Raw genomic sequence first — 20,221 nt, forward strand, 5'->3', positions numbered from 1 at the left:
CAGTGGGAAGCTCACTGTGCTACAATGCGGCCTAGCGGGCCAGGCCAACCACTGTCTGCCCCATCTTGTGCATCCACGGCCTCTTCATCTTCTGTGACTGGGGGGACAGCAGTCACACATGTTTTTGGACGCAGACCTGCCACCTCTTTACCCGCAACAGCCAGTGTGATTGGCAGGTCATCATTTCATTTGGAAGTGGAAACACCAGCTGGTGTTGAGCGCTCTCCGACATAGAGAACACCACCTTTGGATCAAGGCAACCTAACTTTTCCGCCTGCATCTTCCTCACAGACCGGCAGTTTGCCGGGGACACCCTACTCAACCCCGTCTAAGCTCAACAGCCAGCCCTCGGTCCCTCAGATGTGGACGAGTAAAAGACCATTTCCTCCTAGCCATGACAAAGCTAAGAGGTTGAATTTCACCATCTGCAAGCTGTTAGCTACAGAAATATTGCCTTTCCGCCTGGTGGACACAGAGGATGTTCGAGACCTTATGTCCGTTGCAGTGCCCCAGTACCAGATGCCCAGTCAGCACTACTTCTCAAAGAAAGGTGTGCCTGCGCTACACCAGCATGTCGCACACAACATCACCGCTTCTTTGAGAAATTCTGTGTGTGACAGGGTGCATTTCACCGCAGACACTTGGACGAGTAGGCATGGACAGGGGCGTTACATGTCGCTGACTGGGCACTGGGTAACTATGGTGACAGCAGGACAAGGGGCTGCTGTCCAAGTCTTGCCGTCCCCTCGAGTTGTGCGTCAATCCTCTTTATCTCGAAGTTCCTACACTGCTTCTGCCTCCTCAACCTCCTCTCGGTCCTCCACCTGCACCCAAAGCCTGTCTGGTAATGCCACCTGCTTTCTAACTGCGCAGAAGGAATCCTGCACACCTCCTTACTATGCTGGCAGCAGGGCTCAACGGCACCAGTGTTTACTTTGAAATGTCTGGGAAATGTGAGTCACACAGCTGAGGAGTTGTGGTCAGCTCTGGAGACCCAGTTTCATGAATGGTTGTCTCCACTGGACCTGCAACCAGGGAAGGCCGTGTGCGACAATGCTGCAAACCTGGGTGTGGCCCTTCGCCGGGGCAATGTCACACGCGTGCCTTGTAAGGCTCACGTGTTGAACCTGGTTGTCCAGCAATTTTTAGCCCACTATCCCGGACTAGATGGCCTTCTGCAGAGGGCACGGTCACTGTGTGCTCACTTTCGCCATTCGCATCCTGCAGCTCAGCGACTTACATCTCTACAGAAGTCTTTGGGCCTGCCACTTCACCGGCTAAAATGCATTGTGCCAACACGGTGGAATTCAACTCTGCACATGTTGCAGCGACTGTGGCAGCACCGACAAGCCCTTGTGCAATACGTTCTGACGTATAGCCTGGGCCAACGAGATCCAGAGGTGGGGCAAATCACGCTGGAGGAGTGGTCTCAGATCCGGGACCTATGAAGTTGACGCGCCCCCTGGGCCATGGGGTACCCGGAGCTGGGCCGGTAGATGCTGGGGGTTGTAGTCACTGTGGCGGTGACCCGGTCCGTGACCCAGGGCAGTCAATCCAAGGGTAATTTGTATATATGGGTTTTATAATGTCCGACTACGCCACCTGTGGCGTGCGGCCAAAGGGGCCGCCGCTGCGGAACAGTCCTCTGAAGCTGGTGGTTTTGCAGCAATGGTATTATTACTCCCCACAGGAAGAGTGTAGATTCAGGGCAGTGTGGGTGGATGATGGTGGTTGTAGTGCAGGGAGTCATTAATGAACACAGAGTCCGAGTGATGCAGTCCCAAGATCTTTACTCACAGTTGTTGCAGTCCAGATTACAGGTACCAGAGCAATCTCCCCCCGTCGTGCTGTGCGTACTCGGTGAGGGGCTCAGTCCACCCCCAGATAGCTCCGGAGTACTTAGCAGGACCCCCTTCTGTGTGTCCTTTCTCTGGCCTTCTCCCTGCACCTCACACCCAGTGACACTTCTATCCGGTATCCTCGGGCCTTGGCGGGCAACGTGTGTTCCGTCCCCTGGGTCCTATGTGGCTACCTTCTTAGTGAGACTGGTGTGGACTTTGGCCTTCAGTACATGAAATGCTGCAGTCTCCGGTTTCTAGTTGAGCCTTGCTGTTTCTCCGCTAGTTAAGGGACCGGTTCACCTTATCTGGCCTGACCCCTCTACTTCCTGGTAGCAGCGGGCATACGGGTGGCCTTCTGCACGGCCCGTACCCCTAGGGTCCCTTCGGTTCCTGGAGCCTTCCTGCTCCCACTCCTCTCTTCTCTCCTTCAGTCCTGGGCCTCCCAGGCTAGGCCCGCCTCTGGAGCAGAGCTCATGCAGAGCCTCTGCTCCTGTCACTTCTCCTCCTGACTGGCTTGCTCTTTCTAAGGTGGATTCCTATTTATACTCTCCCTGTCATGTGTTCCCCTAAGCTGCTTTCTCCCGCCAGCTAGGGACCTGGGACTGTGCTCTCCCTTAGGAGCAATCTCGCCCTACCCCCACTGCGGGTATATGTTGGATGCAGGTGTTAGGGTCCTGAGCCATACTCCTTCCTTACCTGAGGGTGAGATACCACAACTCTGGGTGAGATGCAGTACATCTGTTGCGACTGAACCCTGAGAGGCGCCACACACTCTTCTGCATAGTTTTGAAATGGCGACGAAGATGTTTAGTGCTGACGACGATGCCATTATCAGCATGACTATTCCGGTGATTTACATGCTGGAGCACACGTTAAACAGAATTCAGAGTCAGGTGGTGAGACAAGAGGAGGTGGAGGAAGTAGAGGAGGAGTCGTATGCGGAAGGGATAACATCTCCAAGGTCCAGATGGTCGGCAGCACCAGGGCGGCAGGCATGGGAGCGTGGGGGAGAGGGATTAACCAGGGCGCATGGTAGCAGCCAAACTGTTGAGGAAGGTGCAGGAGCCGAGGAAGAAGTGGAGGACGAACTGGCGATGGGCATGGAAGACTCATCAGATGAGGGAGACCTTGATCACATTTCTGTTGTGCGAGGTTGGTGGGAGAGGGCAGAGGAAGGAAGCATGATTCTTACCTCGCTACCAACACAAGGACTTGGTCCTCCTGGATGCGCAAGACACATGAGTGCCTTCTTGCTGCACTACCTGCAACATGACCCTCGGATTGTCAGAATTCGAAGTAATCCCGACTACTGGGTTGTCACACTCTTAGATCCCCGGTTCAAAAGTAAATTTGCCGAAATAATTCCTGCCATAAAAAGGGATTCACGCATGCAGGAGTATCAGCAGATGCTGTTGCTGAATTTTACATGTGCTTTTCCACAAAACACCAGTGGTGCACGTATTGAATCTCACAGTTCTAACTTGCCAACCGTGGGACTGTCGAGTCTTCATCACTCAAACCTTAACAGTAACACAGTATCTGCTGGTAACAGCAATTTTGTGGAATCGTTTCACCACTTTTTTAGACTATCCTTTGCAAGGCCACAGGAAACAAGAAGTCTGACACATAGTCCACGCCTAGAGAGGATGGTACAGTAGTATCTCCAAGTGAACATCGAAGCCATGACTGTGTCACTGGACCCTTGCTCATTTTGGGATACCAATCTGGAAAAATGTCCGGAGCTCGCCACTCACGCCTTGGAGATCTTGTCATGCCCTGCAGCCAGCATTTTCTCTGAACGTGTGTTCAGCGCTGCTGGTGGTGTGCTGACAGATAAGCGCACGCGGCTGTCCACTGAGAATGTGGACAGACTCACGTTCATAAAGATGAACAAATCATGGATCCGCAAGGACTTTTCTACCCCTGTGTCATCCTAGGGAGACTAAAAGCTTGAGGATTTTGTAAAATCACCTCACCAACCGTTTTAAGCAACTCTGGGGCAATTGATGCCACTTAAGTGGTGTCTGTAGAACAATTTTTGGAAAAAATGGAGACTCTTTTTGGAGTCCCCTTGCTGTGTTTTACGTGATGTTGGCATCGTCAATTCCAGGTGGGCTTGGTCGCTCCCCCCTTTCAACTGTAAGAAGCTACATACACTATGGCTTGGGGTAACACAGATGGTTGAGTCTGAAGAGCTGTTTACTCAGAGGTCTGCTCCAAAGCTTCAGTGTCTGCTAGTCAGCGTAGAATTTTTAACTGCATCTAGCCTAGGCAATACTTTGGTCGTAGTAGCCCAGCTGTGAAGCGAGCTGCACCGCCTGTGTATCTAATAAGAATTTTTAAATGCATGTAGCCTAGGCAGACTGTGGGGACCCCCAACCAAACCCAGACACTCAGCCCCCCTACCGCCCCCCTTTACTTGACAATACAATAATGTAACTCTTACAACTGGATGGGTGAGGATCGGTCACAGCTTTATTAACTCTTTATACTCATTCCATTAGAAAGGCATTTTATTTCTAAAATAATTCAGCTTGTTGCAGCATGCCCTGGGTCTCCACACCGGCAAGTTGGCCAACAAGTGTAACTCTCCAACATGTCCTTTCTATTTCCAGGCTACGGAGGATCCTGCGTACTCGTATGCAGGACTCTGACCCCCATCCATCACTCTTAACTCTTGTTCCACTCCGTCCTGGAGTCCTGACAGGAATATGTCCAGTCCAGTATCCATTAAGTGAACACCGTCGGGCTGTATGAGGCCTGCTTTATCTCCTTCCAGTTGTCGGTGTCGTATCACTACACCGCCTCTGTCTCTTCTAAATCTTGCCATCCAAATATTTATTACCCGCCTTGTCCGTTTGATGGCCGTGATGTCTCGCGCACCTTGCCATACTGCTATCGGCACAATCTCTGACCATACTATAGTTTAGTTTTGTGAAATATTCTCTGAAGCACTGTGTCTAGTTTCATTATTGCCATTAGTTATGCGCTCTTGTGATGACCTAGGTCTTTTCCCCCGGCCTGTATAACTAAGATGACCGGACCTCTTGCCTCTCTCCCTACCTTGATTACCTCCATTAGTACCTGTGGCCATAGCAGGCCTCTAATACCTCTCCAGTTGAAATATGTGTTATGAAACTCTAATTTCCTCCCGCCTGGGCGTACTTTCTCCCTTTTTTCTGCCCTATATATATACGAGTGGCCTATCATCCACACTGTTGGCTTAGCGTCACCTGTAAAAGAAACAAACCACGTTAGGATAACAAGTCCGGTCTTATGTATCTCGCCAAACACATGGATCGCCATCTCCCTGTCCTCTGAACTTCCGTTTCTGACAGTCCTGCTCTTGCTGCTTCCGTGGCCACGCCTATGCGGAATGAGTGTGTCCCGTAATCTTTGGGGTGGTTCCCTGCCGATGTTATGCATTTATTAAATATAGCTTGGAACTGGTATCTTGATAATGGCGTTCCATCAATGTGTGATAGGAATAAATTACTTTGTGATCTGATGGTTATATATGTTTTTACTATTGTTACCCGACTCAGCATACCATTTGTGGGTTGTAGAAGTTCCCAAGTGCCCCTGCCCGCTGGAACCGTTTTCGATTGGCGTATGCGTAGACGTATTGCAATATTGGCTATGACTACGTCCTGTTGTAATAAGCCTCCACTGGTGGTAATTTTGGATTGAGGGACTAATTCGCTTATGCATAGCGCCCCGAAGAAGGCGATCGCAAATGCAGTAGACAGTAGTGTTGCTTCAAATTGTGAGTGTCATGTTAATGGTGTTAGGGATATGATGTGAGAAATCAGTTTTAGTGACACGGGACGGGACGTCTACACTCCTGACTTGGCTGACCCCTTTTCCACCCTTTTATGGATTGTCTGATGATGAATTTCTTTGTCACATCTCCCCAATTCAGAAGTTGGAAGTGAAATGCTACTCCGGTCAGACACCGCTGCGCTGACGCCCCTGATATACCCCTCATCATTAGCTGGTGGAGAAATTCTATGGTGACTTGTGATCTGGCTTGTTCACATTGGTCAACCCGTCTGCCTGCTACTAGTCGTGTCCACTCTTCCCATGCCTTAACGTATGCTTGCCACGTAGACGGGGCAACTGACGCTCTGATTAATGGCATCACCTATTCGCCACTAGATCCCATAGGGAGGGTGGGCAACTGTTGCCCGATGGGTGGGCGTTGGGGGGGGGGCTCTGTGAAAATCTGCCAATTGAATTGTGATAAAGCGTTAGCAGCAGCTTTAGACCCCTCAGCATCGTGGCTAGCGCGGACCCATACATTGTGTTTTAGGCACAGGAATGCTAGCCGGCGTAGTAGGCCTAGCACTGGGAGAGACGATGGTGCCATCTTATTAATGCAGTGCGCTAGGCTGGTATTTTTTGTTATGAAGCGTATATTTTTGTTAGCCAGGCGCGCGCCCCATATTTCTATTGCTACCACTATTGGGAAGAAAAATTATTTTCCGGGCTAGATGCAGCTAAAAATTATTAGTAATTTGAAAGCTGGTGGAGCTTGGTATAGATGGCCTAATAGAATGAGTAGCACACACTGCTAATATGCCCAAAATTATTTTCCAGGCAAGATGCAGCTAAAAATTATTAGTAATTTGAAAGCTGGTGGAGCTTAGTATAGATGGCCTAATAGAATGAGTACCACACAGTGCTAATATGCCCAAAATTATTTTCCAGGCAAGATGCAGCTAAAAATTATTAGTAATTTGAAAGCTGGTGGAGCTTGGTATAGATGGCCTAATAGAATGAGTACCACAAACTGCTACAGGCCCAAAAGGTTTTACTTGGCTAGGTGCAGTAAAAAATTTGTATTACATACATAGGTGGTGTAGCTTGCAACACAGATAGGCTACTCCACTGACTAACACACACTGCAAGAGGCCCAAAAGGATTTGCTTAGCTAGATTTAGCCAAATGCTGTGAAAAACACTTGCACAGCACTAAAACAGACCTGCGTGGCAAAAAGTGATAGGAACTGATGTAACCTAGCCCTCAAAAGGGCTGGAATTACAACTAGTCACTACTCCCTAAACCATTGTCTATTTAAGCGAAAATTCGCTTGCAATTCAGTTACACAATATAGCGCTAACAGCAGCAGCAGTGAGAAAATGGTGGCGACGGGGAAAATGGCTGGATCTTATAGGGCAAGGACATGTGACATACACTGCCAATGACACCATGCCCTTGCTTGTGTGAAAAAAAGCAGTTTGCTCCGTGTGTGCGCTGCTGATAGGCTGACAGACTGCACCTCCCCACTGTAAATGCGGGAAAGAGAAAAAAAATGGAGATCTTCCTTATTCCTGCAGAGATCCATCCCCTGCCCCTCCCCCCGCCCCGCTGTACCCTCAAACTGTGTATTAACATTGATTATCAGCATTACTGTGAAAAAATCCAGTTACGATTTTGGTGCACAAACAGTTATCGAACATAACCTCGAACAGCCGGATTTTTTTCAAATCGTTCGGGTTCGTCGAACGGCTCGAACACCGCCCAAAACAGCTCGAATTTGAGATTGGCGAACAGTTCGATTCGAACACCGCTCATCTCTAAGCAGGAATTAATATTTTTTTTAAGACGTTCTGAGTAATAGAAATATTGACTGTTAAGCTTTTTTATATTTTGTCAGATACTTGTTTCACTACTTCCATGCTCTTCACCTTCTTTTTTACTTCTCCCACACTTTCTCCTTCATCATCCACAGCATCTTTTACATCAACTTCTTCTTCACCTTCTTCATCTTCTTCACCTTCTAAGTATTATTCTTTTTTTTTTACAGTCTTCATATTCTTCTTATTCAACTATTATTCTTCTTCATATTCTACTTCTTCATCTTCTTCTTCTTCATCATATTCTTATTTGTGACAGGCATTCCTGTAGTTGTTATCTATAAAGTTTGAACATTACACCTTTCGTTCTGCCCGTCACAAAAGATTTACAACAGGATTTGTCCGCGTTCAGTTTGGCCTGCAGCAGCAGTTCTTTTCCAGGGGCACCACGAGGAGGAACGGACTCACCCCCATACACTGCTTAGTCTTCTTCTGCTTATAATTTAGATAATATCTTTTGCTCTGATTTTTAGTCTTATGCTTTGATGTTCTTCCTCTTTTTGTTCTACAGCTTCTTGTTCTTCTGCTTCTTGGTTTTCTGTCTCTTGTTCTTCTGTTTCTTGGTGGTTGTCTTCTTGTTCTTTGTCCTCTTGGTCATCTTCTTCAGGGTCTTCTTCTTGGTCTTCTTCGGGCTGGTCTTCGAGGTCCTCGTCTTCTTCGGGTGGTCTTCAGGGTCCTCGTCTTCAGGGTCGTCGTCTTCGGGGTCCTCGTCTTCTTCGGGGTGGTCTTCAGGGTCCTCGTCTTCAGGGTCATCGTCTTCGGGGTCCTCGTCTTCTTCGGGGCTAACCCGACCGCAACACGACAGGACAACGCATTGGAGGCAAAGTGACGTTGACACTACCCGGAAACAGCTGGCGTGCTGGAACCAGGCTGGGCCGGAGGGAGTACCCGTGCCAAAGACACTGCCGGGAAACAGCTGACGGTACTGGAACCTGGATGGGTAGCAGAAGGTACCCATGAAAAAAAAAGTTGCAATGCCGCGAGCCGGCCGCAGTTACCGAAACCCACAGTCCTACAGGGGGTGCTTGTCCTATTGGCACTATGGAACCAGCCTTCATTGCCAGATCCCGCAGCCCACATAGGAGTCACCTAAACTGCAGGCACCATAGAGTCGGCTAACCCGACCGCAACACGACAGGACAACGCATTGGAGGCAAAGTGACGTTGACACTACCCGGAAACAGCTGGCGTGCTGGAACCAGGCTGGGCAGGAGGGAGTACCCGTGCCAAAGACACTGCCGAGAACCAGCTGACGGTACTGGAACCCAGGGTACATACTAAAAACAGAGTGGAGCCAGAGGCCTAATTGGAGCAAGTTTAAAATCCGTAGTAGACTAGTAATGTGAATGTGGACAGAGCAGAATTTGCCGGACAGACAGCTGGGGATCAGCTGACGATACTGAACCCCAATAACACGGTAGCAAATGTTGACTGTGCAGACGACACTTCTGATCAGCAATTGGTGGTGTTGGAGCCCAGGGTAAATACTAAAAACAGAGGAGCCAGAAGTCTAATTGGAGCAAGTTTAAAATCAGTAGTAAACTAGTAATGTGAATGTGGACAGAGCAGAATTTGCCGGACAGACAGCTGGGGATCAGCTGACGATACTGAACCCCAATAACACGGCAGCAAATGTTGACTGTGCAGACGACACTTCTGAGCAGCAACTAGCGGTGTTGGAGCCCAGGGTAATTTTTGAAAACAGAGGAGCCAGAGGTCTAATTGGAGCAACTTTAAAATCTGTATTAGTGAGAATGTGGACAGAGCAGGAGAATTTGCCGGACACACAGCTGGGGATCTGCTGACGTTACTGAACCCCAATTACACGGCAACAAGTGTTGACTGTGCTGACGGCACTTCTGATCAGCAACTGGCGGTGTTGGAGCTCAGGGATTACAGTTCAGGTGGTAGAAACATGAACACAACAGGAGACCTGGATACTGTTGCCAACCAATTATTTATTCTGGAAGAGGACTGGCAAATTCATGCGAGATCCAGGCCTTGTTCATTTTCTGAAAAGTAAGCCGGTCAACGTTATCGGAGGATAGGCGCATGCGACGGTCTGTTAGTACACCACCTGCGGCACTAAAGACGCGTTCTGATAATACACTAGCAGCAGGGCAAGCCAGCACCTCCAATGCATACTGACTAAGCTCTGGCCATGTATCCAGTGTAGAGACCCAAAACTTGAAGGGAGAAGAGCCGTCTGGGAGTACACTGAGAGGGCAAGACATGTAGTCTGTTACCATCTGGCGGAAACGTTGCCTCCTGCTGACTGGAGCCGTCTGTGATGGTGTAGACATTTGTGGCGGCGGGGACACAAAACTTTGCCACATTTCGGCCATACTGGTCTTGCCTTGTGCTGAGGCGCTGCTTCTGCTCCCTCTTTGTGCAGAGCTTCCTCCACTGCCTCGACGCACTGAGCTGCTTTGTAAAGCACTAGCAGCACTGCTCTCGGTTGGAATGGAGAACATGATGGAATGCACCAGTGCGTCTTGGTACTCTCGCATTTTACGCTCCCGGTTCAACGGTGTTATGAGGCTTTGTAAGTTGTCCCGGTAGCGAGGATCTAGGAGGGTGGACTCCCAATAATCAGCCATGTTGAGAATGTGGGCGATGCGGCGGTTGTTTCTCAGGCACTGCAGCATGAAATCAACCATGTGCTGCAGACTGCCAACTGGCCAAGAAACGCTGTCCCCTGCTTGAGGCGTAATCTCTGCCTGCTCTGCATCACCCCACCCTCTCTAGATACTGACTACTAGAGCATTGTGTACCTCCCTCCTCTGGACAGATGTCTTCCTCCTCCATTGACTCCTCCTCATCCTCCTCACAAAGTGTCCCCTGCCTAGGCCTTTGTGAGGAACCACGTTGCGCAGACTGTACAGAAGCAGATGGCATTTGTGACTCCTCATCCTCCACCTCTTCCAAAACCTCGTCCCTTAGTGCTTGCAGTGTTTTTTCAAGCAGGCAGATAAGGGGGATAGTCATGCTGACTAGTGCATCATCTGCACTCGCCATCCGCGTGGAATAATCGAAGGCACGCAAAATGTGGCAAATGTCCTTCATAGAGGCCCACTCAGTGGTGGTGAAGTGTGAACGGCGCGCACTGCGACTTGTTTGCGCCTGCTGCAGCTGGTACTCTATTACTGCTGCCTGCTGCTCACACAACCTCTCCAACATATGTAACATTGAATTCCACCTGGTGGGTAGGTCACATGTGATGCGATGTTCCGGAAGACTTAATCGGCACTGCAGAGCTGCAATGCGCGATCTTGCGTTGCTGGAACGCCGCAAGTGAGCGCACTCTATGCGGACCTTGTGCAGCAGTGCATCAGGATCTGGATAGTCCCTCAAAAAACTCTGCACGACCAAGTTGAGCACATGTGCCAGACATGGGATGTGAGTGAGGTTGCCTAGGCCCAGAGCTGCCACCAGATTTCGGCCATTGTCACACACTACCATGCCTGGAGATTCGCTGGCACAAACCACACGTCGCTCTGCTGCTTGATGGCATTCCAGAGCTCCTGTGCTGTGTGGCTTTGATTCCCCAAAGAAATTAATTTTAATACGGTCTGTTGAAGTTTGGCAACGGCTGTGCTCATATCGGTCATCATAACAGGTAACCGTTCACGGGTCGATGTGGAGGTAGACCGTGACGGCTCCTGCAGCGCTGATTCAGAGGAACTGGTGTATGAGGAGGAGTCAATGTGTACAGACTGGAATCCTGAAATCCTTGGAGTTGCCAGAACATGTACAGCGCCACTCTCAAGATCTGTACCCGGCTCCACAACATTTACCCAATGGGCAGTGAGGGAAAGGTATCGTCCCTGTCCATGCTTACTGGTCCACGCATCGGTGGTCAGGTGGACCTTGCTACTGACGGCGTTTTGTAGCGCATGTTTAATTTTTCCCTCCACATGCTGTTGCAGGGCAGGGACGGCTTGCCTGCTGAAATAAAAGCGGCTGGGCATTTTATATTGTGGGACTGCCAATGCCATAAAGTTACGGAACGTGTCAGTCTCCACCAGCCTGAATGATAGCATTTCAAGGGCCAGTAGTTTTGCAATGCCAGCATTCAGAGCCTGTGCTTGGGGGTGGTTTGCCAAGTATGGGCGCCTTTTCTCCCATGCCTGTGCTAACGATGGCTGTAGACTGGCCTGGGAGTGTGAGGATGACAGGGAACGTGGTGCTGTGGGTGGAATTACACTGTGTCTCTGTGCAACAGTGCTAGAGGTTCTTCCATGGCGATCCTGTGAGGAAGCCGAACCAGCTGTGTGTGAGCTGGAGGAAGAGGCTACAACACGAGCTGAAGAGGTGGTAGGTGGCGCTGTAGGTTGGCCTAGGTCTTCAGTGTGTTTTTGGAACTCAACCATGTGCTTGGTCCGCACATGTTTCCACATATTTGTGGTATTGAGGTTGCTGACACTTTTCCCTCTTTTCACCTTCTGATTACACAGCTTGCATTTGACAAAGCAAATGTCATCTGCAACTGTGTCAAAAAAGGACCAGGCACTGCAAGTCTTGGGAGCGCCCACTTTGGATTTTGGAAGAGCCATGCTCCTAATGGGTGCCGAAGTGGAGGCTACAGGCAACCAAGTCTGCCCCCTCCCTCTCCCTCCTTTTTGGGCTGTTCGGGGAATCTCTTCTTCAGAACTGCTGCCACCACCTTCCTGTCCCTCACGCCACGATGGGTCAAGGACCTCATCATCTACACCGCCCTCTTCAAACAACTGCTTCTCCTGGGTAGTCTCGAGAGCACAGTACGCACCAGAAAGTGGCACCTGAGTCTCATCATCAGATGCGTACTGAGGTGTGCTGCTGACCATAGGCACTGGCCCACCCGCTTCTTCAGATTCAGAGAGACAAAACGGTTGCGCATCACTGCATACTACCTCTTCTTCAAATTCTCGAATTCTGCTTGGCTGGCCCCCTCTTTCCAAGCCAAGAGATTCAAAGAACAGAAGTAGAGATGGCTCCTGTCCAGGGCTCTCTGACTGCCTGGGCAATTTGGCAGGTGGTGAAGAGACAGATGGGTGCTCTTCAGTGCTCAGGACCTGAGAGGATCTGGAACTAATTGAAGTCGATGCGTTAGCTGCCATCCATCCGACAACGGCTTCAATTTGGTCCTCCCGCAGCAGTGGGGTACGGCTAGCTCCTACAAAGCTGTGCATAAAGGACTGTTCCCTGGTAAAACTGGGGGATGCTGAGTCACTGGTTCCCGCAGCAGGCACAGAATCCCCACGTCCTCTCCCTGCAGGCACAGAATCCTCACGTCCTCTCCCTGCAGAAACTCCACGACCACATGCCTTACTCCCTGCCTTTTTCATCTTGGTAGACTGATAAAGATAGGCAGAAAAGTACTAAGGGCTTTATGTGCTTATTCCTGAACAGCTGCTAACAGGTATAAGAAACACTAATTTTATAAAGTGTGGACTAGACTTTAATATGAGCTAATGTGGCCTACACAACTGTAAAGTGGAGTGTTTGGTGAACTTTATTTAGGTTTTTTTTGTCACAAAAAGACACTGGATGTGCCCAAAGATGTAATACCGATAGTATCACAAACTTTTTGTAGCTATTACATTGCAGGAAGGTAACCTACAATGCAATGGATGAGGCTACAAAAAATAGGCTAATACTGATCTGGCTGGGGCTGCAGGGCACAATGCTGCAGAAAGGCTTCTCTATCTACTCCTATATAGTGTGTTTGGAACTAATCTCGCTGGATACGGATGGAACCACCACACTAATAGGAGAAATCAAGAAAAATGATCAATTAGCAAAAAAGGACAATGTATGAGGCAGTGACACACACTGAGTGCACTACAACCAGACGTGGCTGAAGAACACACCACAGCGTGAGCTGCACTCACACACCAGACCTTGTAGACAGCGATGAACAGTGAAGATGCAGAGCACTGTGCACTAGCGCTGCAAGACCAAAAAAACTTCTCTATCTACTCCTATATAGTGTGTTTGGAACCAGTGTAGCTGAATACGGATGGAACCACCACACTAATAGGAGAAATCAGGAAAAATGATCAATTAGCAAAAAAGGACAATGTATGAGGCAGTGACGCACGCTGAGCGCACTACAACCAGACGTGGCTGAAGCACACACTACAGGGTGAGCTGCACTCACACACACAGACCTTGCAGACAGCCGTGAACAGCACAGAGAACTGTGCACTAGCGCTGCAAGGCACAGCGATTTATAAAGTAGCTTGGGTAAAGCAGAATAGAGCAAATAGGTAGCTAAAATTGTCCCTCAGAACAACAGCGTCCTATCCCTAACTGAATTCACAGCAGAGTGAGCTGAAAATGGCGGCGGCTTTTATAGTGCATTATGACATCATTTCAGCAGCCAATCACAGCCATGCCATTAGTTAACATGCCTACATGCCTAACAGGATGTGCCCACACTTCTTAGGATCCTCATTGGCTGAATAAAATGAAACTAGCTCATTGCATTATGGGAACTTCCGATTCCGGTATCCGATATTCTAAAAGTATCGGAATTAAGTATCGGAATTCCGATACCGCGAATATCGGCCGATACCCGATATTTCAGTATCGGAATGCTCAACACTATTTGTGACGTGTTCGTAAACTCTCAAATGATGAATTAGCTGAAAATATCTGTGTGATGAAAACTTAGCGCATTTTGTCGCTTAAATGAAAAGCAAACGTAAAAATGGTGAAAAGCGATAAATTTGGCGCAAACCTAAAAACTTAAATTTTTACTCCAAGCAAGTCTCAAAAAGAATAAAGAATCAGGGCCTACAAGTTTGAAAGGTGACCATTTCTCCAATTTTTTTTTTTTTTTTTAATTAACTTTAAAACATGTCAACCTAAAATGAAGGCAAAGTTTAGTGTGTCATGAAAAAATAATCTTAAAATCACTTTAGAAAGAAACATCATTCCAAAGTTATTGCAACTTGAAATGTGACACATCAGTACAATATAGGCCTCGCCGTTAAGGGGTTAGAGATTAATTGCTTGCCTTTTCACTAAAGTGGAATACGTTGTATCTGAATAAAGTCACTAAAAATTAACATTTCTTTTTAACAGATCATGAATCTCCAGAATCAAAAAGTACTTGGGTTAGCTGCCGTTGCACTCAATGTGTCTTGCCATGGAAAGCTCTGTTGGCTGCAGGTAAGAGATTGGGTTACTTGTGTGTTTTGGCTCAGAACTTTAATCTTTGAGTACAGCAGTTCATCTGTCATAAGTTCTCCTTGTACTTGGCAGCAGCTGCCTGGCGCTGGGCACTACAGTTTGCTGTCCTCTAAGCAGCTTTAAAGGGGTTGTCTGGTCCAAATTGATAAGTCTGTAGTCACTCTGTGTGACTGTAGACTTATGAATCCACCCAGAGCGCACACTGGGCGCTTCGGGGATTTGCCGGTTTCTGAGCCAGGACCGGACAAGTGTATGGAGCAAGGCCGCATCCACTAGACAGGCTCTAGCCGGGAGTATGTATAGCGCACACATACCCTCCGAAGGTTCCCTGCTTCGAAACCAGCACAGTGCCTGCGTTGGGGGTGACTTGTAAGTCTGCAGTCACACAGAGCAACTGCAGACTTATTAATTTTGACCAGACAACCCCTTTAACTATCTCATGAGCCCAGTGTGGCAGGAATTCACACAGGGACGACACCGGGGAGATCATGCAATATCTCATCATGCCGTCACGCTGTCAGTATTTCGCCCGGAATCACGAGCACACGATCCGGACTACTCACTCCTTGGGCATCGGCGAGCATGCAGAAAGCGTATGGCGTCACACCTCCGAATTCCAGATCTAGGAATATGTGTGTACGCCCCGTACGGTTGCTGCTGGCTGCACGATAGCCCGATAATTAATATTATTCTCTGCCACCACCGTCCAGATTTGAAATATAATGCAGGCCTGGGCAGACGACTGCGTTTTGGTAGCGTATGTGGCTTCGGGGTAGGGAACGATTAAAGAACAAAAGAAACCGAACTATTAAATTTTTTATTTAATCCAAAAGGGAGGCAGTGTTTAGGAAAAATATATACAAGGATGTTATTAAGGAGACATTAAAATACATAAGCGGTTACATAAAATAAACAGGATAAAAGATGACAACTTACACTATACGATCGCGGAGACGATTCAATATAGGTGGAGGAGGGGCTCCCCAGTTTGATTTGAGCATTATCATACCGACCCGCTGCTTATAATCCTTATACCCCCTGGCAATGAGTGCTCCTCTATTGTTCATGCGTTCTCTTATACCTAAGGGGAAATTTACCCACACGCCCCTTGTGGTGACATCATATGGGCCGGTCTCCAGCCTGTACATTTTTATTAAAAATTTCTAACTTCTGCAATAACTCATCGTTCATTGATCGCAGAAGCTTGCATACTACGCCATTTTTCCCGTTTTGATTTTACCTTAATTTTACCACATATCGCATAGTTGCAGACTATTCTGGGGTTTTTTGCTCTACAGCTCTCCAGAGGGGCCTACGACTATGAAAAACTGAGCATCTTGTTTCTTAGCTGTCCCTGCCACCAAAAATATGGGTCCAGTTATTGTCAGAATTACGGAAAATCAGTTATTCCATATTTCATATCGGAGTTGACGTGACTGGAGATCTCTTTTTTTAAGCTCGGGAAAGCAAACTTTCCCAGTTGCAGACAAGTTATTGCAATCCTGCCACTAATTACCCCCTGCGTGTGCCAGGGACCATAGGCTCACATTCTAAGTAGCTTGATGACTCCTCTTGGCTGGCATTTGTTTGTGTAAGCTATTTTGGCTGTGGGTGATAATTTGCAGGAAGAAACTGTAGATTGTCATCTCTGGACTGTGTTAATTGGGGCTTTGTGCTGAGGTTTGCATGGATACAGCTGCGTGAAGTGTCAGCTCTTGTCTGGAGACAAGGTGGATAGGGGAGGGGTAAGATAGAAGAGGAGCTTTGGGAGGAATGGTCAATATTCTGTTTATATTTTCCTGACTTAAATATTTCCCTGACAAGTGTTTTCCCATTTAGTATGCAAGTATCATCTTTAGTGAGGAAGACATTGGATGTAGCAATCCTAGGAGTCAATATTGACTCTTTAAAGAGGTTGTCCACTACTTTTTCATTAATGACCTAGCCTTAGGTCATCAATGTCTGATTAGTTGGGGTCTGACACCCAGCACTCCCGCCAATCAGCTATCGGTGACAGCCGATCAGACATTGATGACCTATCCCAAGGATGAATCATCAATGAAAAAGTAGTGGATAACCTATGTAACTAGCCTTACCGCGTGACTTAGGATAAGAAGCCAAACCAGAACACTCCATTTGCAGACACGTGATTCGGATTGTTTGCCCTTCGTCAGTGTAAAGCAGGAGGTCTAATTTGGCTTGGAGAGAGGCATCTGACAGAGCATCTAGGGGGAATCGTTTCTCCTTCTGGAGAGTGCCAAGCCAACTTAAGTAGACATATAGGTCATATAATGTTCCTCAGGGAAATTATATATGAAAACTAGATGGTGGCCCGATTCTAAAGCATCGGGTATTCTAGAATATGTATTCGGCCGACAGGGCGCAATCAGCAGAGCGGTGTTTAAATTTGGCGCCAATATCGCTGATTGGTTGCAGCCGCCGGTCGCGACCAATCAGCGAATCGTATTAGCGGGGAGCGGCGCCGCCGTTCGGGGTACTTATGCTGCGGGTTGTCAGCTCTCACACAGAGCTGACACCCGCATGTGATCGCGGCGGCGCTCAGCGTGAGCCCGCCCGATCACTGTGCCATACATATACTTCTCTTTGCGGGAATGCTGCTCCCGTAGAGCAGTACATGTACGGCACACGTCGGGAAGGGGTTAATAGCAATAGGCAGAGCTTCTTTCCACCCGCGGCTGTCAGAGGCACATGATGGCTAATTGAATCACTGTCATGTGTAGGGAAATATGCAGGCTCCACCCCCCCTTCTTTAATTGACAGCTCTGGCTTCTTGCCGCCCCATGGTGCTCTGAGCGCCTCTACTTAGTTATTCTTTGCTGACAGAGTCCCTTTTAAGTGTCAACATAGCTTGTTCCTAGGAGGTAAATTTAACTTCCATGTAAATTATGAGTTATTTTTCAGGTGAACTCTGAATTTACAAAGATATCATTTATGCTTTTTTACTTACTTACTGTCTTTTTTTGTTTTTCTTTTGATAGGTAGCAACCAAAACCCGTGTTTATATTTTTGACATTCTTCTCTTGGGACCAAAAGTTTTCAAGAATGGACTTCAAATGGTGCTTGAAGACAAAGGCATCCTAAAGGTTCTTATTTGTTTCTTTCTCTTTATATATCAATAAGTCAACTATAAAATAAAAATGAAGTTGTTGTGTTTTAGTTGCTTCCCTGATCAGTGAAATCACCATTGATGGTCTTTTACTAGAACTTTGCTCCTTCCTATTTTCTTATAAATTTTAATTTTAGAGAAACTCCTAAAGCCACAATCCATATAACTGGACAAACGCGTATAACTATAAATAACACACACAAAAAGGATTTTTCACAGGCCGAATAAAATATATCTAATAAGTTTATTTATACAAATATAAATACAGGAATATTAAAAGCATTTGTATATAATGAGACAACATAGGTGATGATGGGTACACCTTGGAAGGAAATGCTTATGCTATGCATGCTATATACAGCCATGGCCCAAAGTGTTGGCATATTTGAAATGTTCCAGAAAAAGAAGCATTTCTCTTAGAAAATTATTGCAATTACACATGCTTTGTTATACACATGTTTATTTCCTTTGTGTGTGTTGGAACAATACAAAAAAACTGGAAAAAAAAGGCACATTAGACATAATTTCACACACAACCTTATCCACCATCCAGACTATCCTGCATTGCAACCTTTCATTAATTTTTCTCTGCCATCCAGGGAGATTAGCTACAGTGCCATGGGTTGTAAACTTCTTGATTATGTTCAGCACCAAGGACAAAGGAACATCAAGATCTCTGGAGATGGACTTGTAATCTTGAGATTGTTGATAATTTTTAGACAATTATGGTTCTCAAGTCCTCAGACAGTTCTCTTCTCCTCTTTTTGTTCTCCATGCTTAGTGTGACACACACAGACACAAAATGCAAAGATTGAGACAACTTCTTACATTTTTATCTGGTTTCAGGTGTGATTTTCATATTGCCCACACCTGTTACTTACCACATGGGAGTTTGAATGAGCATCATATGCTTGAAACAAAGTTGTGTGCGAACAATTTTGTCCAGACCATTTTTGGGGTTTTGTGTGAAATGATGTCCAATTTGCGTTTTTTTCTGTGTTTTTCTGGAAAAGGAAATAAACATGTGTATAACAAAACATGCATAATTGAAGTATTTCTACCAGAAAATTATTGCATTTTCTGGAACAATTTGAAGGGTACCAACACTTTCGGCCATGACTGAATGTGTATGCGATCAGCGCGGTCATATGTGCGTCCACTTTTCCCTTGTTTCCATCTACACAATCATTACCTCTTATCCATTTGCATGTGGTGCAAGCTTCTTCTTGGTTGAAATTTATATGTCATAGCGGTGGATTATCATTTATATACAGTACAAACCAAAAGTTTGGACACACTTTCTCATTTAAAGATTTTTCTGTATTTTCATGACTATGAAAATTGTACATTCACACTGAAGGCATCAAAACTATGAATTAACACATGTGGAATTATATACTTAACAAAAAAGTGTGAAACAACTGAAAATATGTCTTATATTCTAGGTTCTTCAAAGTAGCCACCTTTTGCTTTGATGACTGGTTTGCACACTCTTGGCATTCTCTTGATGAGCTTCAAGAGGTAGTCACCGGAAATGGTTTTCACTTCACAGGTGTGCCCTGTCAGGTTTAATAAGTGGGATTTCTTGCCTTATAAATGGGGTTGGGGTCATCAGTTGTGTTGTGCAGAAGTCTGGTGGATACACAGCTGATAGTCCTACTGAATAGACTGTTAACTGCTTTTTTCTTGCCATAATACAAATTCTAAGTAAAGAAAAACGAGTGGCCATCATTACTTTAAGAAATGAAGGTCAGTCAGTCCTTAAAAATTGGGCAAACTTTGAAAGTGTCCCCAAGTGCAGTTGCAAAAGCCATCAAGCACTGCAAAGAAACTGTCTCACATGAGGACTGCCCCAGGAAAGGAAGACCAAGAGTCACCTCTGCTTCTGAGGATAAGTTTATCCGAGTCACCAGCCTCAGAAATCGCAGGTTAACAGCAAATCAGATTAGAGACCAGGTCAATGCCACACAGAGTTCTAGCAGCAGATACATCTCTTCAACAACCGTTAAGAGGAGACTTTGTGCAGCAGGCCTTCATGGTAAAAGAGGTGCTAGGAAACCACTGCTAAGGACAGGCAACAAGCAGAAGAGACTTGTTTGGGCTAAAGAACACAAGGAATGGACATTAGACCCGTGGAAATCTGTGCTTTGGTCTGAGGAGTCCAAATTTGAGATCTTTGGTTCCAACCACCGTGTCTTTGTGCGACGCAGAAAAGGTGAACGGATGGACTCTACATGCCTGGTTCCCACCATGAAGCATGGAGGAGGAGGTGTGATGGTGTGGGGGTGCTTTGCTGGTGACACTGTTAGGGATTTATTCAAAATTGAAGGCATACTGAACCAGCATGGCTACCACAGCATCTTGCAGCGGCATGCTATTCCATCCGGTTTGCGTTTAGTTGGACCATCATTTATTTTTCAACAGGACAATGACCC

At 46.9% G+C, this 20,221-nt stretch overlaps 1 protein-coding gene across 1 annotated transcript in view; it reads left to right on the forward strand.

Moving 5' to 3' along the window:
- LOC141243038 (piRNA biogenesis protein EXD1-like) overlaps nucleotides 1-20,221 on the forward strand; it is a 117,341-nt gene that overhangs the window by 46,989 nt on the left and 50,131 nt on the right. Inside the window, exons 6-7 of the mRNA XM_073668886.1 lie at nucleotides 14,552-14,638; nucleotides 17,659-17,763. Of these exons, the coding sequence (XP_073524987.1) occupies nucleotides 14,552-14,638; nucleotides 17,659-17,763 (192 nt within the window). The remainder of the gene's footprint in view (nucleotides 1-14,551; nucleotides 14,639-17,658; nucleotides 17,764-20,221) is intronic.

Source organism: Phyllobates terribilis, unplaced genomic scaffold (genome assembly GCF_046119375.1).
Source record: "Phyllobates terribilis strain yellow unplaced genomic scaffold, ASM4611937v1 Scaffold_1100__1_contigs__length_419211, whole genome shotgun sequence".
NCBI classification, from domain to species: domain Eukaryota; kingdom Metazoa; phylum Chordata; class Amphibia; order Anura; family Dendrobatidae; genus Phyllobates; species Phyllobates terribilis.